Genomic DNA, 26772 nt, shown 5'->3' with positions numbered 1-26772 from the left:
TCATGAAGAGTGCTCGGATGTGCTTTATAACAAAGGATTTAAATGCCTCAAAAGGGAAAAGTAATTTTCACTGCCCTTTTGTAACAAAATTATTGCAATAGATGGCAAAGTAGTAAAGCTGCTTCCTGCACAAATGTCTTTCCCATATGCTTCTGCTTCCTTTCAGCAGATCTATACAGGAAACACTTGAGTCACAAGTAGTTTTTGTTGGGACCAAATTTATGTGAGAAGTCATTTGTTCAGTGTCATCAGTTGTAAAGCTGCATAAGGTCAGTCCAGAGAATATTTTTGCTTTTGAATTCTATTTGAGCCTTAAAAGCTGTTGCTAACCAGAGATGAGAACATATTAAAACAAATAACCAACCGAAAAAGAGAACATGGAATGCATTTTATAACCAAAGGACTAACTGCTGTCTTCTGTGTGGTGCTACAACAGTTTACTGCACTAGTTCTGGAGACCTCCATGAGACATTCCAAGTCACAATGAAAAGACAGCTCTTTCACAAAGTCTTATTAACTGAGATTTGTCCTGGTCCTTGGAAAAGGACCTCCCCTTAGGAGCTGGAAAGAGCTGCAAATCCTGACCCCATACAAATCATGAGCTGTTACAAGGACCTTTCCATGGTGCCATGGGTGGTAGATCACCTGCAGTCTGGCTGTGTCAGAACTCATATCTTGGTATTTGGGGCAAGAAACTCCATTACCTAAGAAATGAAGAAACCCCAGGGGCCCTGGTACAGGGCATGTCTGCAGACATGCTTGAGCTCGATGCTACCTCAGGATATTTCTTGCACAGCCAGGGAACCAAGCCAGCTCACAGGATAAAAGTACACACACTTAAGCAGTATGCAGCACAGCAAGAGAATAAAAAGCCAAGAGTACAGATGGTGTGTGGTTATATGGATATTTCCATGGCTTTGTAAAGAAATTAGGTTCCTGTGCCTGCCACAGTTTTATGTCTTCCCCAAACAGCCATTATACAAAAGAAAATGCTTTTAGGTAATGAAAAGGTAAAATCAAACATGTGCAAGACTTCTCCATGCCATTTATGTGTATTTTCTGTAGGGTTCTGGTTTAATGCCACAAAGCCAAATATTATGCAACAAGATTGTATTATTTAATTTCTACAGAGAACTTTGTCCTGTCCTAGCTGTTTTGCTGTGTTGAAAGAATATATATATATAAATAATCTGCTGAGAATGTACATTTGGGTGAAATAGAATTCCTTTTGTCTTTCCCTCAATCTGAAAGAAAAAAGAAAAATAGTTTGCTTACTGGGGAAAACAAAATAGGGCAAAATGTATTAAGAGCTAAACATTTTCTCAAACTTCAGAAGAACAAACTTAAATCTGTGCTGAGGAGCAATGCATTGTCCTTCTGGTAAGTTAAAATAGTAGGTGGTAGGCTGCTGGCACAGATCATGAGCCTGGATAGAAATAGAATCCAGATAGAGGAGGACTCCTTGCCATGAGAAGAAATTAAAACAGCAAGGTAGAAGCTGAACAGGAGTTGACCACTGACTGTGGCAGCTAATATTCAGTGGCTTATTCACAGCATTTCAGTGAAATACAAGTGCAGGGGAGTATGCCATAACTGATGAGACTTTTCTGATGTGAATAGATCATGATATTGGAGAAGTTAATGGTCTGAATCAGTAGGTTTCATATGTCATTGACTATACATTATAGTGAATAGAAATTCAGAAAAACAACTTGAAAAATAAAAATGGTGGGATGCATCACCATGCATTTTTCATAGTGGAAATGAGAATGAGCAACTGGAACTTCATAAACCCCCACAAAAATAGAAGAGCTAATGCCCAGAAGTAAAGGGACCTCCCCCAGCTGCCCATCACAACTGTGTTTTATATTGTCATTGTTTGCTTACGTTGTCTGTGTATTTATTCAGGATTTTGTTAGTGCCTTTTTATTCCCATTATGTCCTCTAATATCAGTTTCATTCCTTTTGTGCACCACATTCTTTTCTTTCTTTTTTCCCTGTCCAAAATTGCTTGACATGTGGACAGCTTTGCCTCTCTATCAGAGTTAAGATGGCTGGGAAGAAATATTATGCTGAATTGATAGCCAGAAATATGTTAACTAAATGCAGTTCTTGGTAGGGTTTTATTATGGCTCAGAGGGAGCTCCAGAGGGGCCTGTGAGAAGCTGGATCTGTCTTGGTTTTATATTTGTGATGCATGCAGCAAGTTCAGAAAAGGACATGTAAATAAACACGCTACATGATTTTTGACTTAATGACATCAACTTCTTTTCTGACCCTACTAGCCTCTGAAATTAATAAACACTCAGCAAAGGAGTAACAAGATTCATATGTAAAAAGAAACTCACTGCGGTGAATGGGGTTAAAAAGCTCTGTGTGGGATTCAGAGTCTTGTACAGTTGTATCTGGTCTGTGCAAATGGAGATTCCTTGTTCTTTTCAGATGCAAGAAGCAAAGTTATCTTGAGTTTTTCAGAGATTTGAAATGTCTGGAGTAATGCAGTGTAAATTTACATGGACTCTTAAACATCTATGTGTTATTGCCTATATTTTTATCTTGTTTCCAAGTGAAAAGTAGTTCTGGTTATTTCTTATGCTACAGGAGTCTTAAGTTCCAGTTTATAATTTTGTAACTGCATTTATTACTATTCTTTTTCTGAATTTTAGTAATCATTCTTGGTGTCGCAAAAACAGTAGCGGTTATTCAGAATTCTCTGAATATGATCTAAATTCATAAATAGAAAGTAATTTGTGTTGAAGTGGCATATAATGGTGTAGTTTGACATTTCATATTGTTACCAAAAATGGTAACCAGGAAACTCTCCAAACTAAATGATAGTTTAGAAAGCTGACATTGGTTTATTGCAGCGCTGCGTGCATGGGGGATTTTTCCTCCTAACATGCCCACCAGGTACACATTGTATGCAGTAGAGTACTTGCATATTCATAGGACATTACAAACTCATTTTCATTCACACACAGGATTGGTTACAAGTTTCTTGCTTCTAATGCAAATTAGCGCACATCCTCATATAGCACTACTAAAGTATTCTTTACAAACTGTGCATGCTCCCGAAGCGGGGGTTTGCCCACTTTTAGGGGGGCTAGTTGAGTTGGAGGTCATGATCCCCCATTACCACAACTACCTTTGTCTTACTTTCAACTAATTTTCTGTGGACTGCAACACCTTACCAGCTTGTCTTTTCTTGGCCAGAACTTTCTCACTTGGAGACTTCTTTCTGCATAATTTAGATAATGGTGTTCTTATCATGATCTGTTCTTTGTTTCACAAAGTTGACTCCCTTGATTAGAGGTCCTTTCATTCATCAGTTTTAATGACTTGAGAAGGTGGGTCAGATTGACCTAGACTTTGTGCACATATTTGTTTAACATACAGTTAAGCGCTAAATCAAAGTTTGGTAATTTGGCAGTTTAGACAACAATTTCTCTGTCTAGTTTATACGTTAATGCTTCATAATCTGTCTGTACCAGTTACCTGCAGTGCAGCAAAAATAGAAAATAGGAAGCAAGATATGAAAAAGGAATATACAAGACATGAAGGTTCTGTCTGGCTTTATACCCAAAAAGTATTCAGGCACATCAACTCAAAGGGATCAGCCTTGCTGGGCTAGAAATATTGTGGACAATGTCCTCAAGTGGTGTACACTAGCATAGCTTTGCATGGAACCCCCATACAGCTGCCCAGCCGTCTGAGAGCAGCTTGTTGGTGCTTTCTGCTTGTAGTCAGTGTGGGGATACACACCCACAGGTTTTGTAAACCAGAAAGAGGCTTATAGGGGATTCAGAGTGAATCTGTTTTTAATGTTACCTGAATAGTTCCTCAGGCATCAGCAGGACTAATCAGTGGCTGCTGGGTGCTGCACAGTAAATGCTTGGGAAGGAGGCCGGGTGCCCTTTGAAATTGCTGATTTGAATTGCTGATAATGGAGCTCTTCCATGATGCTGGTAAAGAGGTGTTGCCTACGTGTCACTGAGAATAAACTCTGACATTAGGCAGCATTTGCTGTAAATTGGTTTTGTTATGTGACTTCTATATCGGTATAGATCTTGGTTTATATTGTTCTGGCTTCTGTGCTACTGGGAAGATAAAGCTTCAGGTGAAGCAAAGTAGTATGTACTAGTCTGCTAATTACATGCAGGGTAGTGAGCAAGATTTGCAAAGTACCTCATAAATAAGTACACAACTACAGACAAATGCGGAAAAAGGCAAATACTGAAGTCTTTCAGGTTTATGGTTCTGTGAATAGAAGTTTGGAAGGAACATAAACATGTTTATACATGCATGCATGTGTGTGTGTATATGTGCGGAGAGGTTACACCATCAGATTCCCAGGTGGTGAGGGAATTTGTAAACCTGCAAAGGGAAATCTGAGAATAAAGCATGTGCTTTCTTGTTTATCTCTTGTTTTCAGAAAACAAGTAGATTATACAGCATAATCAACATTGCTCTAGATGGCAACAGTCTTCTCCCCAAGAAACAGCCAAGAATCATACGTCTTGCATATGTCTCTCTCATGTCTGGGCTTAACTAGAACCAAATTGTTTGGCTCCACTCATCTACAGAGCCAATGGAAAAAGGCATTAATGTTTTTTGAATGTATGAGCAGCTCTTTGCTTGGTTTCCCCTTTACTTTCAAATATTCGACTTTCTGAGAATGTGGTTTAGCTCAAGTTCACCTTTCCATTTCATTTTGTATTGGAAAATGCTGGGAAACCTATACATTTAAACCTTAATTTGGCATTCTTGCTCATAAATGGCAGTCTGGCCTCTACCTATATGATCGGATTCAAATTGTTCGGCAGGGTCTGCACTCTTAGAAAGACAAAGGAAATTCCTGAATGTTTGACAGTGAAATCTATTCCTGGCTGAGCTGTCTAGTTTTCTGTGGTTGTCTTCAGATAAAGAAACACAAATCGTGGAACTTCCAAATTCTGGCTTTCCTTAATTTTGATGTTTGCAAGATGCCAATTCCTCTTAATAACTTTGCTGTGTGCAATACTAATTAATACTGTTAATGTTTTCCATTGGTTTTGGTAGGCCTATAAAGTAATCAAACTGGGAGTGTAAAGGGGGAACACAACCCTGCAGCATTCTTGCACTATTAGCTTGGACAAAAAAGAGGGAACACTGTTTTAAAAAGCCACCACCAAAACAAAACAAAAACAACCCCCCATTGTTCCCATTATCTAAACACATTCTCTACACATGTGCTACTTCAGGGAAGAAGTTTTTTTAACAGTGTCTTTGCCTTTATTTAGCTCTCTTCCTACTATCACAAGCAAAAGGAACATGGTGAGCTTGCAGCCACATCAGGCAGATAAATTAATTCAGAGAAGTTGTTCTTGCAACTCTGATGTTTTCTTAAGTAAGTAGTGGTAAAGATCAAGGCTTCTTAAATAAGAATGTTTACTTTTAGGTGTAGTGATCTATTGAAGCATTCTGGGCACCTCAGTAGAATTATGTGCATATGTGTGTGTATTTTTCCCCATCTTGCAATGCTCAGAGGAAAAACTGGTTTCGAATTAATGTGTGGAGTCTAGCCTGACTGGCACAAACCTGCTGGAAATAGTTTTGTCATCTGTGGCAGCATTAAATTATCTGCAGTGGATGACTGCAGTCAAGGAAGTTTTAGTGCCTGTAATGGCTCAGTCACTAGCACCAGTTTGACTGGTACAGTTGTGTTTATCAGGCAGCCTAATGCATGCTGGATAATGGTTCTTGGGATCTCTGCAGAGATTTTCAGCAGAGATGCTGGGACTTCATAAAGCAGCTTGTCCTTTAATAACAGAACTAGAGGCACAGTTCTGTATTTCCAGCTTAGCACACTTGCTCAGGTCAGCACCTATTAACCAGGGCACCAGGGCAGTGTAGCCTTACAGCAGGGAGCTTAGTGTGGGCTCCCTGCCCCCATGATGACCAGTGTGCTTGGGAGGTTTCCCCATTGGCAGGGTTAGTGCTTGCTCAGATGTGTGTGCCTGAGCTCCAGAAATGGAACCTAAGTGATGGGACTAAGTGGTTCACAAATCCAAACTTCCAGTCTACACAAAATTGTGCAGTTCCATGATATTTTTCCCTTTCAAAGAGCAGGGATCTGACCGGTGTATGGCTGTGCCTTTTGAGCTGAAGAGTAGATGTACATACCCTGGTGCAAACTTGGGTGTACTATGAGAGTGTCTGGGGGGTTCATGGGCCCACTGCTCAGAAGGCTTGAGTAAGGAAGTATGTGCAGTTTGATTGCTCAGAAATATCTCTAGAAAATATAAACCTGAAAGTCTGTGCAGTTGCAAAAAGCTTTATCCAGCCCAACATACATATGCCTTATGGAATCGCCCTGGATTGGGTTATGACAACTGTCTGCTCAGCTCTAGTCTCTTCCTGCACGAGCTTGTCTGTGCATTTTAAGACATACAGCAAGACCAGCTGAATGCTTTTTCCCCCCAGGTCCATTCACTCAGATCATGTGCTAATTAGGTCACAGAGAATATCAAAGATACAGAAAGTGGATTGAGTGCTCATCAGCCAGCTCCTATATGTATTTGCTGAGTTTGTTTAATTTGTGTTAAGATGTTTTCTGATGTCTCTGAGAATGTTACCCATAAAAAGGCAGACTGCACATCAAGAAAGTAAGTCAGTGAACACATGAATATTTTGAGCCGCAGTGTAGCATTCAGTATGTATCACTACAAGAGAGAGGCATGTGACTTCTCTCTCACATGGCAGCTCCTTGGTTTATGCCTTACTGATTGGAAAATAGCAAAAGTATCCTGCAGGATCACTTCTGAAGAAAGGGTGAGGCACTGGAACAATTCACAGCGCTAACATTTTGCTGCAGAATGATCCCTGCTCTTATCCCATAAGAAAGCCCTGTGTGTTGAAAAAGAACAGACTTGCTGAAGGCAGAGAGGAGTTACTGCATATCCCTGTTTGTTTTCTGCTTAAATAAAAGTGTTTGGTCTGCTCCTTGTTGGAGTTGAATGTATTTTGTCCATGAAAGCATATGCTGTATGCATGCAGGTAGGAGTGAGTGCATCTCGGTACGATCTGGGGGAGATGAAGGCCTGTTGGAGCACTTCAGGGTATTGCTGCTTGGCAGGAGCACATGTACTCCAAGGCAAACAAATTTGCTGGATACTTTTATGAGTCTCTGAGCTCAGCTGCTTCTGGCAGGGATGACTTGACTTCATTCGGAGAGTCAATAACAGGGAGATCATTCCAACTTTCCCTTTATTTGAGTAGTGGAACATGAGTAACTTCTTCCCAGAGCTGGAGGGAGTCACCTTGGGTGCCTAGTCACACACAGTGTGTCATACTGCATCTCTCCCTCTCTCCGCATCATTTAGTCCCTTGTGTGGCCAACTATAGTGCAAAATGTAATTGCCTCTGATGCAGCAATTTCAACACAAGCACTTTGCTCTCTGTGGAATTACAAATAATAATTAAGAAAATAGACTTGCAATAAATGCTAATCACACCCTATAGGATTGCACGGAATGTGTCATTAGATAGTAGGTATTAAATGCAGAAATACTAGATTTCCCAGAACCTTAGAGAGTTCAGAGAGTTCTTTGTAAATATGTAGTTCTCCCTGTAAACATACAGTTTATTTCCCAGTACAAATTCTTCATTATTCTGTAGTTAAGGCTGAAAGGCTTTTTCATTTACCTGAGTCAGAAATGCCCTTAAGAACACAGTCAATTACTGAAATGAGAAAATTCTGGAAATTGAGGCAAAGGTTCTGTTCTGCAGGTGAAAAGAAGCTGACACAAAGTCTGCAGGGTGTGTGTGTATTTTTGTGACCCCGTAGACAACTGTAGCCTGGCAAGCTTCACTATTCCTCCTTTTTTTCTGGCCTTTTGATCTTGATTGTTGCGCACGCTACTTTTATCCTGAAGCAAAACTACTTCTGCCCACTTTTGTTTCACTACATCTCTTTATTCTTTTGCAGTCTTCTGCAACTGAACCATACTGTGTAAAGCATTCACTGGCTGATAAAAGTTTATAGTGCCAACTAATGCTGTCCTGAGCTTATGAATGTATCATTTGTATTGAGCGTGTGTCTCTACTATGTGTGAAACTGAGCTGGGGACTAAGTGACTCCTGTTTGAATCTTCTTCCTGACCTAGTGGTGATTCCCTTGACAATACAAACCATATAAAGAATGTAAGTTCTATGCCAATCTATTTCTTAGCCATAAATAGGCAATACATTAGTCAAATATTCAGAAGTGAACAGCAACATATTTCTGAATCCTAGTATCTCCAAAATACGTGTAGATGTTTGCTTTGGAGTTCTCTGACATTTTTGTTGTCAGCTGAGAGCTGGCATGTGATATTTATGTTGGCTTGATCAACATTTGGCAAAAGAGGGTAAGAACAAAACTGGGTATAAAATGGAAATCTTTCTAACAGAGGAAGTGTCTTTCCATGGATATGATATTGCAAAAATATGAATCACTTAAACTGTTCAGCATAAATAAGGAAAAACTGATTTAAAAGCCTTTATTTTCAGAATTTCAGAAAGATATATTTTAATGACTTCAAGATATAAAATCCTTAAAACTGTATCTGCTGCTCAGTGGTGAAGACAAAAGCTTACTTCACATACAGGTGTTACATTATTTTCATTGGGACTTCAGGATGATAAGAGACCTGACACATCATTGGAATGTGCTGATTAAATATTTCTGGCACTGAGAATTTCAGTATGTTGAAGCGATGTTTTATAGCATTCAAGCCTAATTGACTTCAATGTCATTCTTGAAAATAAGGAGGTAAGAGCAGCATTATGTTCTCCCTGCACCTGGGACTTAGAGGGAAACAGAGATGCAGGTTGAAGCATCTTCTCTCCTTTGTAAGGCAGGGTAAGGTCAGGAGCACTTTTTCTGCTCTAGTCTCACCCAGAGCACGTGGATAGGAAGCAGGTGAAAGGGAGCGGGGTCAGCTGATAGGCCCAAGCCAACATCGTTGGCGAAATAAGCTTTTGCCCCTAGAGAGAAATTAGTTCCTTCTGGGAGGAAAAGAAGTAAAGTTATTGTGAGTCTACTGTATTTCCTCTCTCAGGTTCCCCCAGGAGCAGGATGGCTTCATCTATCTGATGGGGAGATTAGCTCTGAAACAGAATCCTGGGTTTAGTTGGCCTTTACTTTCGTGTATTTGCTAATACTAGTCTGTTTTACGTGAAATTTGGGTTTTGTTGAATGATTTCACAACCTTACAAGAAGAGGCTATCCAATAAGACTGGTCAAGTACCATCTTTAAAACAAATGGATTTGTGATTGACCTGAAATAAAAGTGCTTTCCTAGAAGAGATTTAGTCACAGCTGTGTGGCACTGAAGTTCAGACAAACAATGGAAAAGTGATGACATTTTAAACTTGGTCTCAGTCCAAAGCATCGCTGTTTTACAAACTGATCTTCAGCCATATTCTGTTACTAGTAATAACAACAAAGCCCTGCGGTATGTTTGCATAGGGCATGAATTAGCAGAGAATTTGACCTTAACTTTTGCATGTAGAAACAGAGGAATCATGTTTACAAGAGCATTCTGTGTTTGCTGCTCCTCTTGTGTGGGTGTAGTGTGGGGATAAATACCCAGTCTCTCTTTAAGCTCTACTCTAACCAAGCTGTGATGCTTATCAATCTGATTTTGTGATAGAAAGTTGTGATTCCTCCATTACACACTTGAAATGCTAGCTGTAAACTTAACAACCATTAAAAATCAAGATCCAAGCATTTAAGCATTCTGGAATATATTTACTAAAAATCATATTAGATTTTTTTTAATGGCTCTACTTTTTGGAGCATGTAAACTGAGTTTTTGATTGCCACAACAGCTAAAAGCATACCTTCTGTTCAGGTACTCTCCTGCAAATAGAAAAACAATAAAGAAATTTGTATTTGTATGGTCAGATCCAAGAAACCAGAAACAGAAGGAGTAAAAACAGAAATTTTACATCTGAGGCAAGATTTAAATGCTAACCATTACGTTCAGCTTTTCTATTCACCCTGCTCTCACAAAACCTGCTAATTTGTAGGGCAGAAGTCCCTGTAGGCTGGCTGTGATAGTCTGATCCCCAAGCAATTTGTGCCATTATATAAATAGATAAATATATACAAACATGGGAAAGAAAAAGAGCAAAATAGTGTGTGCAAGTAGGTAGGAGGGCTGGGAAGACATGAAAGTAAGATGCACAGCGCTGTTGGTGAAAGAAGGGAAATTGTCATGGCTGTGGCTCCTGGCTGCTGCTGCCTGGGAAATGTGTGTCAACACCACGCAGCAGCACAAGCTGCTGTGGGAGCGCGAATGCCACACCTCTCTGTATCCCTGCTCCACTTGGTGCTTCTGCAAGGTGCCACTGTCACGAACAGGAATGCTTGTAAGATGCTGTTGTCTACATTGCCTTCTCCTCTCCCACCCAAACAAACAAACAAAACCAACAAAAAAATCCCAGCTGTGGTATGTAGCAGTGAGATTTTTTAATTTTTTTTTTTCTGCTGCTATAAGATTTCCAGAGGATCCAGCACTATATTTACCAGATTTGAGAGGTGTTGTTTGAGGGGGAATTCCACCACTGCCTCAAAACCAGCAGTTTGTAGTATCCTGAGTTGACCCCTACTGAACATACTACATCAGGTCTGAAATGTTGCAGGAGCACAGCAGCCTATTGCCTTCACAGGACTCGTTTCATCTATTTCTTGTTGTTAGCTTATTAACCTTTTGCTACTTGAACTGTCCTTTCTGCCGGATTATTTTTTTCATAAATTCCCCTGGGGTTTGGCTATGAGCTGAGTGTGTAAAAGACCACTAAACAAGAAGAAAAAACCTCCAGAGGTCTTAGCCGAGCAACCCCATTTAAGTAATAAAAACAACTGTGTTTGATGAGCCAATTACATAGAGCAAACATTTAAAGGGCAGAATATCAAATACTTGTTTGTAAACCTAAGCCTTTATTAGCAGCACCATTACAGTTATAAAAGAATATGATCCCTTTCTGAGCCTCACAGACTACCTGCATCCCTGTATTAATTCAAAGCGCTGCTGGATGGGCTTTGTGAGTGTTGTAGGACTAATCCCTATGGTTCTGATTATGAGCATGTGCAGAGCAGCCGAAGGTACAGTCGTGCATGTACAGCTAACACACAGAGACTTGCCTTGCAATGCCATGTTTGTGCATGTTTTCCTACAACTGAGAAGGATACAGGAAGCCTGCCTGCCTTGCTGACTTATCTGATGTTTTCTTGTTTCTGTTTCAGCATTCAGGATAATTCCTTCAACACGACAGCTTTAGCAGAGTAAGTGCACACTTTAAAGATGTCCTTATTTTTAATTAAGAATGATGAGTTTAGTTACCATAGAGAATAACTGTAAGTAGTATGTGAGAAGTCCCAAGCTATCTGTCATATATTTTGATGCAGTTTTCTGTAATCCTCTAAGTATATTATTGACTGTATGGGAGGGATTGCATGAAACAGCTGCCTTTACGTGCTCTGTGGCCATTTAGCAGTGAAATACCTTTCTAGGAGACTTTGTGTTTGATCATGTTAAACATATTTAAATGCATGATTTTTTTTTGGTGTAGGATAAGTCTCCTGTGAAAATACTGCTCATTTCTGGTACTGGTGATCTTGACAAACACAAGTATGTCAGTTTCCTGAGAACACATGGTCTGTACTTCCTGCAAGTATTATTAGAAAAAACATTATTTGCAAATATTTTGAAAAAAACACCACCCTATACATTATTTAGACAGGTGAAGTACCAAATATGTCATTTCTTTTTAATCAATTGCATAAACTCATCAGAAGGCCTTTCATATATATCCTGTTCCTAAGGATATATATGTTGATTTTTTTTGTTGTTTCACAGAGACAACAGACCAGGACAAGGTAGAACATTACAAAGTCAGAAAGGCAAAGGCTTTAGAAACTATTACAAAGGAAATGGTCTGTGTTTTATTTCAGTCTAAAATGCTTCAGTTTTGGTGTTCTTTACATTATTATTTTGCATGCTTTTGATTGTTTTGAAAGCTTTTAGGGAAGATTCTTCAGCATTAATATGTCAAGCAGTTTCTTAGGAAGGAAATTATAGATTTGTTTCTGTATTAGGTGAGTTTTACAATGCTAAAATGCTTATAATTCAAAAAACCCTAGGTGGACAGTGAGCTGTTTGCCTAAGTGTTGTGGGGACCGGATACATTCTGAAAGCAGGCCAAGTTGTAATTGTCTGAGCCATCCCTAAGTGTTGTCAAAACCACTACACAAAAAGTAACAATTCCTAGGGACCCAATAATTTCCTTCTCTTACGTTGCTTCGCTTTATTTGCTTACACTGACTTGCTTTGTTTAATGTTTTAACTTAGTCATGCTTTTTTTGTGATTGTGGTAGATATGGAAAAAAGATTTAACAGAAGCTAATAAATCATTAAGTATTTTTTTATTATTATTTTAATGTGTCCCTACTAAGTAATGAATTGTGGTCTGTAAAATTCTGGGATGCTCCCCCTTCACAGAAAAATAACCAGATTACAGAGAGTGCATTTTTTTGTATTTTTTTTTCTCCTTCCCTTTTATCTGTCCCTAAGTACATCCATTGTTTCCCATAGAGATTCCCCTAGAGCAGCCCTTGTGCTTGCCTCACCCTTAAGGTTTCTGGGACATGAAGGTGATGGCCTTTCTCAGTGGTGCTTCATGTGATCATTAAGACAAGGGCCAGGAAGGCATAAAAGCTGGCTGCATAGTGCCAGCACTGCCCCTAGGGACAGTGGGAGAGGTGTAGAGGGTGCTGTGCTGTGCTGAGCTGAGAGGCAGCAGCATGGCAGAGCTGGGGCTTGGCCAGGCGATGCCTGAAGCGTGAATCTCCCTCGTTTAAGCTGTTGTTGGTTCTGTTTCAGGGGCTTTAATTTTTAATCTTATCTTTCCAAACATAGAAGCAGAAACATGCTTTTAGAAAACAAGGCAAGTGAACAAAGACATCTGAAAAGCATTGTCCAAATGAACAAACTCGTTTTCCAGCGTTGATTTCCCTAAATCCTTTTTAGAACCTCCCCCCAAAGCCTGTTTTTGAGAACTGCTGAGAATACACAATTCTTACTGATTTCAGCACTAGTTCTTTGTGCTGGACATATCTGAAAATAGGTTACTTTTATTTAGCAGAATAAAGAGACAGCTTGCGATGCAACTTGAGACATTCTCATTTGACAATTTCTGTCTTTATTTTTGGCAAAGGCAAAATCAGGGCTTCCTGAATGATATAAAATCAGTGATCCAATACTTTCAGGAACATTTCCCTAGACAAGGCAAATGCTTGGGGCCGCTAAGCTTCCAGCAAGCCATGTGTGCATCCTGGTTTAGAAGTTGTTCATGTGAACATCTTAAAGGTCAAGTCAGCAAAAGGAAGTAGTTTTCAAGTTGTACTGAAATGGCTTTTATGGCAAGGTGAAAATACAAGAAAATTTAAAAAGCTAATCCCATTAAACCAGAGGTCCTTGGAAAAAAAAAAAAAACCAACATAAAGAGACAGTGCTATAAAAAGTCAGAGCAGCAGTCCATCTAGACTGGGATCCCATCTCTGACCTGACTTTGACCTATGCCATAAGATTAGTAGTGGATGCACTTGCTTTTAAGAGATGTAGCCATCAGTCAGTAGTTTGGGTGCAGAAGGAGAAGGATTCACATCAATGGTTTTGTCAAAAAACACACTTCCTGCCCCTGTAAGCCTCAAGCCACATGGATTTATGACTTGAAGCTGTTCTGGTATATTAGCTGATGTTATAGGAATGAGTGAGATGCTGCTGCAGTTTTTGGGTTGGTGGGAACTCTCTCTACTATGTGGCCGCAAGCTATCACAAAATTTATCAAACTTTATCTGTTAACTATAGCTAAAGTTGGACAAGAAGATTTATGAGTTACTGGTGAGAGAAGAGGAGTGCATGTGTGTCTGTGTTGATATGTGCATGCAAGTGGCATGAACACATAAGCTGCATCTCTTAAAGAAGTGCAGTTAAAAAGCACTCTGTTCTTTAATGATGGATATTGCGTTATATCATTAATTCATCTTTTTAAAGGGCCCACTATGGTCTTAGCTTCAAGCACTGTCTTGTGTGAGTGAGCTTTCTTGGTTAATATATATTCTTACAACAACATAAAATTCTATTAACAATTTCAGAGTGTGTTTCTTCTGAACTTCCTTACAATCTTTTTATTACCTGATGGACATGGTCTTCTCTCATTCATTATTGCTTATCTTTCCTATCTACTCTGCTCTGGTTATTCAAACACATTTTGTCATGCTCACTTATGTGGTTTGTAAGTTCAGTCTTGTTTTATGACTTTTATCAATTGCTGGATACTAAGTTAGGATCTCTGCTTCTCAAGATCACCGTATTACAGCCAGCTAAGGGAAAGCAAGTGCCAGGGCACTTCCCAAGTTTGAGTATGCACACAGGTATGCACACATAGACTTGGCTGATGGACCTGTGCTTAATAATCAATTGTCCCTCCAGAAAGTGTTCCCAGTTACCAAAATGGTCTTCCAGGACTGAAGGCTGCTCAGTGTGGCAACTGGGGTGAGGAGAGGGTGGGTGAAGCAGGTAGCAGAACTGCTGTGGCACATGCAGGAGGAAGTGTTTGTCATTTTAGGAGGTCCCTGGTGGTTGTTGACTGTGGCTTGGCCCATGGTGCACAGCCCGCCTGGTGGTATCTTATGCTACTTTCATGTCTGTGCTGGGAGCATTGTCCGTCCAGCTCTGACCTTGGCACTGTCTCTTCGCAGTGTATTTCCTTGCTATGTTTTTCTCCCTCTGAAACTTTTCATCATGTTTTCCATCTAGGTTCTTCGTTTCTTTTGTACTGGGCTTCCTTCTTCAAACCCCATTCTGCCTTATCCTCACACCTTCCTGGTGTCAGACGCTTTACCATTAGGTAATTAGTGATAGACCAGAGAGGCAGGTGTGACTGGCATCCAGATGCAAAGGCAACGAGATTTCTACAGTGAACTTATCCATTTTGTACATAAACCCCCATCTTCCGCTTTGCCTTGTGGGGAGGACTGTACCCATTGCAGGAATATTGTGTGATTAGTGGGGATCTGCAACTGTAGTTAGATGTTCCAGTTGCAAGCAGCAAATGCTTTCATCTGTATGCTGATGTATTCAGGAAGTGTAAACACTTGAGTGTCCCTTTAAATATTTTCTGCTGCAGTCTGGCTTTTGATAAAGATACTAGCAGAAGACTGGTGGGAAAGAGGAATGTATTAAAAACCTTGTCATCAAATTGCAACACAGAGCTATGAATTTATCACTTAATGTGCTCTGTCCTAAGCGGGGCAGCTCTTCTGAAAACTAACAAGTCAGCGGAAGCACAGGCTGCTTTCCCCATAATGAAGAGATTCCTCTGCCAGCAAACTTCAAGTGATCCAGGCCTGCTTAGAGTCTGTGCCCTGTGAGTATGAACAGCGGGTGAGGAGAGGGCCCTGACTTTTCCCAAGAAATAATACCTAGAAAGAGTGTACGCATATTTGTTAGGATTGTATGCATATTTATGTATGTTTGTTTAAAGAAAGACTGCTCATAGGCTTTGCAGTTACATCATTCCGCAACATTCAGCCATGCTGCATAATATAATGTCAACACTGAGTGGTTAGCATATTTATCCAGACCTCTCTTTTGATTAGGCGGCTTTATGACAATTCTGTTGTTTGTAACTTAAGGGGCTGTAATTGATTATGGTTCTTCAGGCATTGTAAAAAATTCTGCTACTTCACTTTTTAAAACTAATGATCACTTTATAATTTCTTTGGGGATTATTCTTCTTGCTGCACAAAGAATGACTTCTCTACTATAGTTAATACTTTTGTGAGTCTAGGAGAAAAACATCCTTACCTAATTGTTTCTATTTCTTTTTTTTTTTATGTGAAGCATACTATAAGCAATTAAAATACAGATTTTCTTGTAAATTTCCTGTAATTTTTATGGTAACATCTGAATTCTTTGTCATCATTATTTCCATCTGGCTGAAAATTATATATGAAATTGTGTACACTTCCACACTCAGTCAAATCTCAAATCCTCTTCTTCCTCTGAGATTTTAGACTATCATGGAGCAGCAACGGCATTAAATGACCCCAACTAAGGCATGAAAGGGAGAACTGTGTTTATACCTTGAGTTGTACTGCCATGTTATTAAAAGCTAAATTTCTGCAGCTGGCAGAAAACCAGCAATTATTTTGTATCCTTTTTCAAGGTGTGATGGGGATTCGGATTCTGTACATGAAGATCAAGCAGGCAGTTCCAGTCCCAGGTATTCTACTGCAAATTTTGTCAGAAGTCCATTGGCAACCAGTAAAGCTGTCAGAGTGCTTCTGTTAAACCATTAGAAAGAAACCTTTATTCTCGAGGGAATGCAGAATTTCTGGGGTATTACCTGCTAAGGCTATTAGTATTTCTGGGAAATGCGTATGTGTTGTATATTTTTGTGTAAACAATATTAACATTAATTACTGTAATCATTATATGAGCAAATATATTATGGTCTGTGTTCTTAACTTTGCATCATATTGCTTCCATTCAGATGCAGCTCTGATACTAATACATTGGATTTTACTGTACAGCATCTGGTACAAAGTAGTAATAAGTGGAGTTTTGCAGCTGCACAAGGATACGCTCATTGATGAGTGTCTCTGTGAAAAAAAATAATCATTCAAATTGTAATTTAACTGGAGTATTCTTGAGGCATATGTCTCTCATGGCTATGTTAGTGTATGTTGATTGCTAGAGGATGGAACTTTACCTTTCAGAAAGACTTTTAAATTAAATGGTAACTTTAAATAAGCAACATTTCTGCACATTGTTGAAATGTCTGTAGGTTATAAAACATCATACTCTGTAACTATAACAACTACCATGAAGCACACTTACAGAAGGCATGGGCAGCAATGGTGTTTAACTCCACAGGCACCCTGCGAGCATCCATCTGGATGCTGATGGGCCACAGATGGAAAGTGAGTTTGGCAGCTCAGAATCCTTAGGAGAAAATGTTGAATTAGCAAGTTATGCTTTCTAAAAAAATCTCAGGAGCGTTTAATTCAATAGTCCTTTACTCTCTCAGTTGTGGAATTTTCACACCAGGAGAGAGGTCATCTCTCAGCTAACAATCAGGATTTTACCAGCTGAAGCTAACATCTGAAATTCCACCTGCAAACTAAGCGACCGCCAGGGATTTTGGAGCAGTAATGCCGATCTGCTCATCCTGCCAACTAAGCAGGCAGCCTCACATTCTGCATTGCGGTAGCTTTCTCAATGGTGCCAGGGAGACGCTCCCAGTGGAAGGTATTAGATCAGTCTAAGGTTGGATTGTCTGGGTGTGGATAAGACTAGCAAGGTCGTCTTAGAACAGGTTGCACTCTGTAGGCTAGGTGGAGACTGAAAATGTCTGTCCCAGATTCAGTGGCCACCTGAGCATTCATGACCAACAGTGTCTGTTTAAACCTAGATGCACAGGAGGACCTGTACTCCAAACCGGGAGCACACGATGCTTGTCCCTTCCACCTAAGTGCATGTCTGGCTGTTCAAACCCTCTTTTGTATGCCCATCATCCCCACTTTGTCCAAAATCCCTCAAAAATAGAGATGGGAAGTGTAACTATAGGGAGGAATTATTGTATGTTTTGGCATTTTTGTGAGATTATGACCTAGTGTGGATCATTGGACAGGGAAAGGTCTTCTGCATGAAACACTTTCAGATTTTATTTGGAACAGGCTGACCAGAGGAATCTCTGTCTCTGGACATATTCAAAACTGGCCTGGACACAATCCTGTGCAACCTGCTCTCAGTGAACGTGCTTTAGCAGGGGGTTGGACTAGGTGATCTCCAGAGGTGCCTTCCAACTCCAACCATTCTTTGATTCTGTGAATATGAACTATAGGGCTGAAACCAAAGAGTGCCCTTAAAACTAATCTTACTTAAATAGCTCCACGGTTGAACGTGTAATCATACTAACAGCAGTTTAGCTTGTGGCTTCACAATAAACAGTAGCCTCTCAGATTCCTGTTACTAACATATGCAGTGTTTGATATGTAGACTAGTCAACTTGGTAAAATTAAAATGCCATGAATAGCTAAGAACTTGTTGCTGTTCTTCCTTCATAATGTTTTGACAGGTGTCTGAAGTCCTGCCTGATGCATTTCCATTTCATTTTCTTACAGAGATGATGATAACAAAGAAAATTGCCCGGACAACGCTGCTGTCTTAGAGGAAAGGCAGCTGCCTTTGCAAGATACTCAGCAGTACAAACAGCAGGCTGTAATTGACTGCGCTGTAAAGCCTGAAATGGGCAACTTAAAGCTAAGAAAACCTAAGCCCGTTGCAAAGCTAGAAAATGAAAAAAGCCATGAGGAAAGTCAGGTAACGAACCAAATTTACCAAGGGTAGGTTTACGGCACAATGTCTGAGCAAACATACCTTTTGAAATGCAAGGTGGGACTCCCTGGTAATCTGTGATGTGACAGACCCCACAGTAATCTACTTGATTTTCACGGAACTGGAGTCCTGGAACCCTCCCATAATGACAGACAATTTCTTTCAGCCAGGTAATTGCAGAGAGGGGTGTGTTGCACCTGCTGTCAGAGTGGGGAGCATAGCTGCAGGTGCGCAAATACCTCTCTTCAGATTTCCTGTAACTCCTTGTACCAAATATAAAAATCTTGGTAATTGCAGAACTTGATTTGACTATTTCTGTTTTGTTTATATGACCGAGGGTCTCTTACTGGTATTTTGGCTGCCAAATGACAGGTTTCATATTTTCTCTTTATCTTACCTTTTATTTTTTCTCATCTTTAAATAATAAATTTATTCCAATATAGATTCTGGTGCTGGTGCTCTTGCCCACAGGCTTCCTGGCTTGAGCTGAGGTGAGCAGAACTGTAACTTTTCTAAAGGCTATAAAAGAAGACTAGAAATGAAGAAGGTTTTGCTGCTGCCTTTTGGAGGTACATTGCTATGTAGACTTCAGGGTTACGACCTCCCAGCAGCTGCTGGAAGTGCCTCTGTTCTCGGTCGGTGCTTCCCAAGTCATGTCTTACGTACAGTGTCAGGGATAGAGCTCTGGTCCAGGTTTAACTCCTCAGCCAGAAATATTCTCCTAACCAAGATAGTTGATGTTAACACTGGTAGATTGTCAGCCTGCAATAGGCACAAGGTCTGACATCTGTAAATACAGATGTCTGTATTTACATCTGTTCCTTGATGTATTTGCCTATATTCTGTCTCTCATCCTTTCTTGTTTGGGGGTAGAAATTTGAAGAGCACTTTCTAAAGTGCTTCGAACCCATCACAGACTAGGAATTATCTTGGTCCATTTTTCCAAATTTAGAATGGGAATTCATCATTTTGGATGGCATTTCTTACCTTCTAAGCGAGGAATATCTTTTTGAATCCCAGAAGAAAAAGTAAAAGCAAATGGCATCCCAACAGTATTATCACAGTCTCTTTCAGAATTTCAATGTCAACTTTTGCCCTAATCTTCTTGCATTTTTTTCTGGAGTTTATTCCTGAGATGAAATAATAACTGATGATTTTTTTGCAACTGTGTTGTTTTACTAAGAAATATTAATTATGATGGAGGGAGATGAGGTGTGCATGTTTATCAGCAGATAAAAATGATAAGAAACTTTGCCGTATAAAGAGCACTTGGGGGCATATCGAGAAAAGAAGTCATAAACAAGTTCTGTCTCCTAGATCATCTGTTGCTCTTTCAGTTAACTTCTGAGTTTTCTGTCTGCCTGCTTACTGCATATGTTGTGCCTGTATCCCTCACCCAACAAAAGCTAACAGCACAGATTTGCTGCTCTATGGTATTTTATGTGGTCTGAAGTGGTTAACTGAAAATGTTGATATTCTTTCATGGGAAACTTTATGAGCATATAATTAGACTGCCATAAAATACCAGTGTGACTTAGATATGCAGCCTCTGGAAGGAAAAACAGTGTCAGGCATATAATTTTCACATGACTCAAGGGCTTGAATTGGGAAAGGCAAAAGTGGTCCTGGGCCCCCACACCTACCCGTTGCTCCCACCTCTGGCATACTGGAAGAGGTAAGATGTGTAGGCACCATTTTATTTCACCTTTGATTTGACAGGCATATTTGAGGGATGAGAGATAATGAAGAGCTTTGAGTGTAATATACAACCTAAACATCCCTCCATAACAGGAACGCCGCTCATTCATAGAGGGAATTGTGTCCTAGCACTGTGAAAGGATTTCGATATCCTATATCTACACTGAGTTCAGTGGTACTTGCTGTAGAGGAAAGAGTTTTCCTTTTAGAATGATTTGCAGAAGGAAGCTGTTTTGGAGAAAACATCTACCAGCCCTTCATTTTGCATAACCTTCATTCTCATTAGTAAGGATGTGCATGCTCCTTGACCGTAAGTTCTTGCCTTGCTGCGTCTTCAGCTCCCTCAAGGGCTTTTGTTCTTAAAGAGGCAAGGATCTGGCTCCTGGCTTCGTTAACGGTGTCTATGAAAAACAAGGCTCTGCTTGCAGAAGAGCTCTGTGGGGGTTTGTTTTCATGTGTGGATTCTCACTGGGATCCTTGGTGTGTTGTGACCTCTCTAACCCTATTGCACTTGTCTGTGTTAGCAGCCCTAGTTATGAACTGGTAGCAATTGCTTCTCTCCATTTTGAAGCTTAAAGCAAAGTGCTGCTGTGTTGTTTCTAGTTGCTGTTGTTGTATGTATATGGCAGGTGGTTATTATCTGAAAAAGTGGGCCAGGCTGATGCTTGGAAACGCTGCAACTGCATATACCTTCCTTTTGTGAAACACCTTGCCACCAAGCCACTCAATGAGATAAATGATGTACTTACAAGCAGCTGTTGTTGAGCTGACAAACAGCAATATCTGAGTATGTGCGTTTATGAAAGAAAAGCATGATGCACTGCACATGGTCGTTAAACTGTTCATCCTCATTTTCTGGAGTTTATTGATAGAGTGCTTTTTCAACAGTCTCCTTGCTTCGCCAGCCTCACTTCTCTGTGGCATCAGAAAGGAACGGTGACAATATTGCAGTGACAGTCTCTTTTAAAGGTGTTGCCTTTATAAGCCGAGGAAATGTTTGCTACTCACTCCTATGTGTTATAAACCCATGAGCTGCTTTTTCAGAAAACTGTCCCTTTAAAATCAGGATAAGCTATTGGGAGATAAGTAAGTTTGCTGCATGTGTTGGAAAGATTAAAGTCTGTTTGGATGGGAACCAATTTTGTGTGCCTTTCTGCTAGTGAGAATCCAGGGGATTTCCATGTAGGAAGGTCACCGAGGGAGAAGAGACCACTGTGTCCATGTAGAGGAAAGGTGATCAGCTTGGGCCTCTCGGTCTGCTGAAGTGTGTTTCCTGATTTTTTTGACACAAGTGTAGTGCTGTGGTTGTGTATCCTAGGTCTTCATAAAGAAAAGGTTATTAGATGTACAGTGATGATTAACAGGACCGAGTCTAATACAAGCACGGTACCAAGTGACTTCATTTGACCACTTATCAGCCAACAAAATGTCACCAGAGTAAAGCCGTCCCTTGGATGTTACATGCAGGTATTTCTGTGGGGGCAGGAGCTGGGTATGCGGGGGCAGCTGTAACCTTTCCAAAGTATGGGGAGAGAGGCAGGCTGCTGGGATGCCATCGCACTGCTCTACTCCAGCTACTTGGTTTCATCTTTCCTGTGGTTTCATGAGCTTCTTTAGCAATTCCACAATGTTAATCTATAGAAAATAAAATTAATTGGGCTTTATTTGACTTCAAGAGTTGAGGAAGCATAATCTCAGAACATACTCCAGTGAGTCAGTGTGAGAACAGATGGTGGGGAAGGGAAAGTCTGCTTTCCTTGCCTAATCCTTTCTCCTGTCACTCACCTTTGAGGCAGTTATGCATATAGATTATTAAATGAGTCATCCTCAAATTCCTTATTGATATGTGACATACTTATAAAGTGATACTTATAAAATGACACTGAATCTGCTAACTAATAGGTAGAGACAGTAAAAGTTCAGTTTTAAAGTTGTATTACCAAGGTAAATGACTATATAAATGAAAAGGTGGCTTGACTATCAATGCCTAGCGATGGGAATGCTGAAAAATGCTGTGTGAAATTTTGTATTTTGAGTATAAATTAAATGGGTAAATTGCATGGATTTCAAAGAACTTCCAGTAATTAGACATTAAAATTGCAGTTTTAGATGCATAGAAATCAAAAAACCAGAGCCAATGTTAGCACATTAGTTACACAAATACACAAATGTGTCAGGCAGTCTGCAAGTTCTACTTCAGTTTTTGGGTATACTGTTTCTGTTTAAACCACACCTTCCATCATGGATCAGATCTGTTCAATTCACTGTTCATTAATTGTGACCGGCATTTTCAGGAGGGGTAGGAGGCACTTCTGCTCAAGACTTCAGCACTTTCTGGAGTTCAAGAGCAGATTAAGCTGCTGTGCAAACACTGTAATTCCGATGGTCTGACAGAGATGGGTTATGACATGTCATGATTTTTTTGAGGGAAATAGATTTATTTTTTTTTTTTAAATATAGCTTGTGAAACAGAAGCTTATTTATCTCAACATGTGTATCCATGATGGTAATTTTTAGCTGCTTCCAAACCCATCTATTATTTTTTGTACAAAGCAAATATCATGGTAGTGATTATGCAGCACTGAGACTTCTCAGCAATGTCTGGAGATTTTCTTCTTTACAGACTGCTTACCAGATGCAGCCTCACTGTAGAAGCTTCACTCCCTGTAGTGAAGAAGAAACAAAAATACAACAGAAGGCGGCACTATACTGTTGGATGCCTTTGACACATCTGGAGTGGATTTAATTGCTTTTAAGAAATTGAGGTTCCATCAAGGGTGTGTGTCGAGTTTCTCTTTAATACCCTAATGACCTAACTTATGAACAACAACAAAGAAAACAAACAAAAAAAAAGGTAAAAAAAAAAAAGAAAGAACAACCAAAAAAACTCCAAGTCATCACACATCAAGTCTGCCAGTGAGCGCTTATTATTAGCATATATTCTTGTCCCCAGCTTTCCCTTTCATCTGGAAGAAAGCATCTTGAATTGCCATGTTCTCTTTGCTGATATTGGGGAGTGGTGGTTGTTGTGGAAGAGGCTTCTGCTGAAGCAAGTTTACTACTTTAATGCAGGTTTGGTTTTGCACCTTAAGTGGGCTGACATTCTTTGATTAACTTAAATAGTACAACATGGAAATGGCTTCAGCCATAAGATATGCTTGCTCAAATTGAAATGTGCTTGTTTCACTCATTCACCTAGCACTGAAAATGTTCTTTTTACCTGTATTAACAGCTTTTACGGTCAACTTCTAAATCTCAGCACATCCAAGTTAAGATAGCAACAGAAAAACTGGAACAGCTGCAATAAACTGCTGTCCATTTGTAACCCAAATTGCTATTACAACTTTTGAATAAAGTATCATTCATTCGGTATTAAACTATATTAAATAGGCATGTGGATAAGGGGAGACATCTGTCCTAGAAGGTCTCTGAAGGAAACAAAGAATAACATAAGCAAGAGTAATGCTGGTCTGTTGATTGAAGATTCCATTCCTTTTGCCCTCATGTCACCAGAGCTCCATAACATCTAATTTGAAAAAAAGACATCCTCTGGTTTGGAGGTCTGGATTTGAAATTTGCCTCTTGTAGGTAGTTAATATGGTTGGAAAGCTCAATTAGCCTCTGCTGGGTCAGTTCTACTGCAGTCTCTGAAACTAAAGCAAACTAATTTGATGTTATTTAGCACGGGTCTCTAACTGGCAGGGAAAGTACTTTCGGCCCCAGGGCAGGTCTACACTTTACAAATGCTGCGGACATACCCCATGGAGGGGTGCCTGTGTTGGAGTTAGCACATGGCTGCTTCCTCCTGAGCAGGTTCCATCACAATGGTGACAGCTGCCTCCTTCTAGTGGTGGATTTCAACACTTTTTACATTCATCTTATAGACTAAGTAGGAGGAATTAACATTCACTTATGCAACTAATATCCTATAGTTAAAATGTCATCATGGAGAGGAAGTAAAATACCATTGATCAAACTTTTTATTTACTTTTACCAGTTGCTTTTATTTATTTTTTTTAAACAAAATTCTTTAGTCCTTCATCATTAATTTTGAAAGGCAGGCACTGACTATTTCTCCTGAGAGGAGAGCATTTGGGCAGCTTTCTTAAATTTAAAACTTTTTATGAAGTTGGCAATTTTATAAAAGTGTAATTTAGTTTTGTTAAAATAAAATGTATCTCTAAACAAACTTCATTCATAATCTGTAAAGACAGAACAGACTAAGAAGGAAGTAAAAGCAGCCATTGATTTTGTAAATGTAGAATGACCTCAGCCCCCAAGTTCCCATTTGATCAATCCTAACCAAACTTTTGACTTCTGTGTTTCCATCTAAGCTTTGAAAATGGAGCAAAGTCAAACACATTGCTTTACTAGAGCAAGTGAACACTATTGTTTTGCAAAGCACATTGTATTTTAATTTTGTAAACTCTTAGAACAAAATACTGGATGTTTAAAGCTGATGAAGAAGTAGGGAAAAGTCTCACTTCAATTATTAAATTTTCAAAGAACTTCATTAACTTACCCCTTTGCAATGCAAGGGAAATATTATAACCCATTTTGCAGGTAGGGGAACTAAGTAAGATGTGCTGAACACATCTTGTCACAGCCCTACAACTGGTTTTTGAAAGCCTGGAATAAAATGTATACCTTTTTAATTCCTGCTGCCTTTCCCAACTTGTTGGACTAAATTGACTTTTATTTTCTGTGTGGCAGGTTGGCTGATGTGCCTTTTTTTTCCCCCTTACTACCTTTTGCTCCTCCTGCAGTAATACTCTCTTCATAAAGCTATGAATATGCTAGGGAAGGTAAAGAGCAAAAGGAAAAAGAAACTGATTAAACCTTACCAGTCTTATATAAATGAACTGTATTTGTATTTGTCAGCCAAAATTTTTCTGATAATGCCCAAGTAATAAAATATTACTGACATGTGAGTAAATAATTTCAAATGAAACGTGAATGTGTGCATAAGCAAAAAAAAAATTTTGAACTCTGTGTATAGCACCTTTTAGCTCAGAAGCTGACATCTGTTATCTAAGTAATAAACATAAAATGGGTTATAGTCTGCTTCGGTTTCAAAAAATTCTTTACAGAGAAAGAAGACACTACTTTGTTTATAACCTTTTCTATTCTGTGTTGTCCAGTTGTTTCCAGACTATTACCAAAAAATAACAAAGAAACACAGTCAGCATCTGGTCTCGTGGAGCTCTTTTTTTCTTAAAGCAAAATATTCAGCTAAGCCTGATTGGTACTGACAGGGCATTCAACATTTCTTTTTTGCTTTGTGCAGGAGCTGGAAAATGCATTGCCAGGCCTCTCAGAGTGGCAGGGGAAGGCTGGATCCTCAACTAATAACTATGCTCAGAACATGGCTTTGAGATGCCAGGAAGCAGTCGTGAGATTTCAACCAAGGTAAGCCCTGGGATAAGAAAGCGCATTTCACTTGTGATTAACTGTGGGAAAGGCTAATTCATTTGCTGCCTTTTATATAAAATATTCAGACTCCTGGCTGTCATTGGCAGTTGTACTTTATTTATATGGCTAGAACTGTTTGGAGAAAGTGAAAGGGATGAAGATAAGAATGCAAATTTCATCATTCTTTAAACCTCTTACGCTTCAAGCAGGAAGAACATCCTCAATTCAGAAACTTCAGTTGCTCTGTGCCAAGTTTCAAGAATATTTTGACACTTTTTTTCATTTCCCCCCATTCCTGACTTGCCCCACTTTCTCAGAGCTATGTTCTCACTGAGAAATGAGAATGGGAACCAACACACCTGATTTTAGTATGAGTATGTATATATGTATAGTTTAGACCCTGGGTGCTGTGGCAACTGTGCTCGTTCTAATGCTGTGAAGGGTACAGGGTGTTCAGGTCAGGCATTAGCAGGGTCTTGATGGCAGGTGACTCAGCTGATGGTGAAGTAACTCAGCTCTGGTAACTATTAGAAGTCACAGTTCTTCCTCTGATCCTTCATGGCTGTGTAAAAGGCTAAAAATGGGTTTCAGCTCACCCAGCTGACCCAATCTACTAGAGACGGTGTGTCCTAAGGATAAGGTTTAGCTCTTACTGGCAGTTTTGGACTGTGCAAATAAGGTCATGCTCTTCACAGCTATCAGTTTTTGGAGCAGTACTTTACAAATTCCCCATGCTCAGGTGCTGGTTTGGCCCTGCTTTGCTGTGTGCATTGAGTTTCAGGCAGGTGAGCCAGGTCTCTGCTCTTTTTTCTTTGTCTTGAGGTGTGTGACAGCCTTGGTGCTGTGTGGCAGAGGCTCTGGCTCTTTTTGGAGGGACAGAGCAGCAGCTGTACATCCCGGGGATGCTCAGTGGGTCAGGGCACAGCTACTTTGACATACAAATCTCATTGCCTCCACGGTCTGTTCCAAGTAGGGACTAGGTTAGTAGTGACAGTTGCCATCCAATAGCAGTCTGATGCTTTATGTGACATGAACTGGTTGCCTTCACCACAGCTTTTAGTAGGCAACATTGTAAATGATATTAATTTGTGCTCTCAAAGGAAGCTTTAGCAGAATGACCAAGCATTTAATTACCGCTTTCACCCTCCAATGCTTGTATTTGCAATTGAGACACTGCATCTCGGAAAGTGTTTCTGATTAACCTCAGCCTAGGAAGCCTGCCTTCTCTTTT

At 39.8% G+C, this 26772-nt stretch overlaps 1 protein-coding gene across 1 annotated transcript in view; it reads left to right on the top strand.

The window, feature by feature from the left end:
- FAM13C (family with sequence similarity 13 member C) overlaps window positions 1–26772 on the top strand; it is a 129967-nt gene that overhangs the window by 63098 nt on the left and 40097 nt on the right. The window contains 4 exon segments of the mRNA XM_037400757.1: window positions 11273–11311; window positions 16258–16314; window positions 18218–18416; window positions 25417–25538. Of these exon segments, the coding sequence (XP_037256654.1) occupies window positions 11273–11311; window positions 16258–16314; window positions 18218–18416; window positions 25417–25538 (417 nt within the window).

The sequence above is a fragment of the Falco rusticolus genome, chromosome 9, assembly GCF_015220075.1.
Source record: "Falco rusticolus isolate bFalRus1 chromosome 9, bFalRus1.pri, whole genome shotgun sequence".
Lineage (NCBI taxonomy): Eukaryota > Metazoa > Chordata > Aves > Falconiformes > Falconidae > Falco > Falco rusticolus.
Note: the sequence above shows the minus strand (reverse complement) of the source record. Positions and strands in the feature narration are given on the sequence as shown.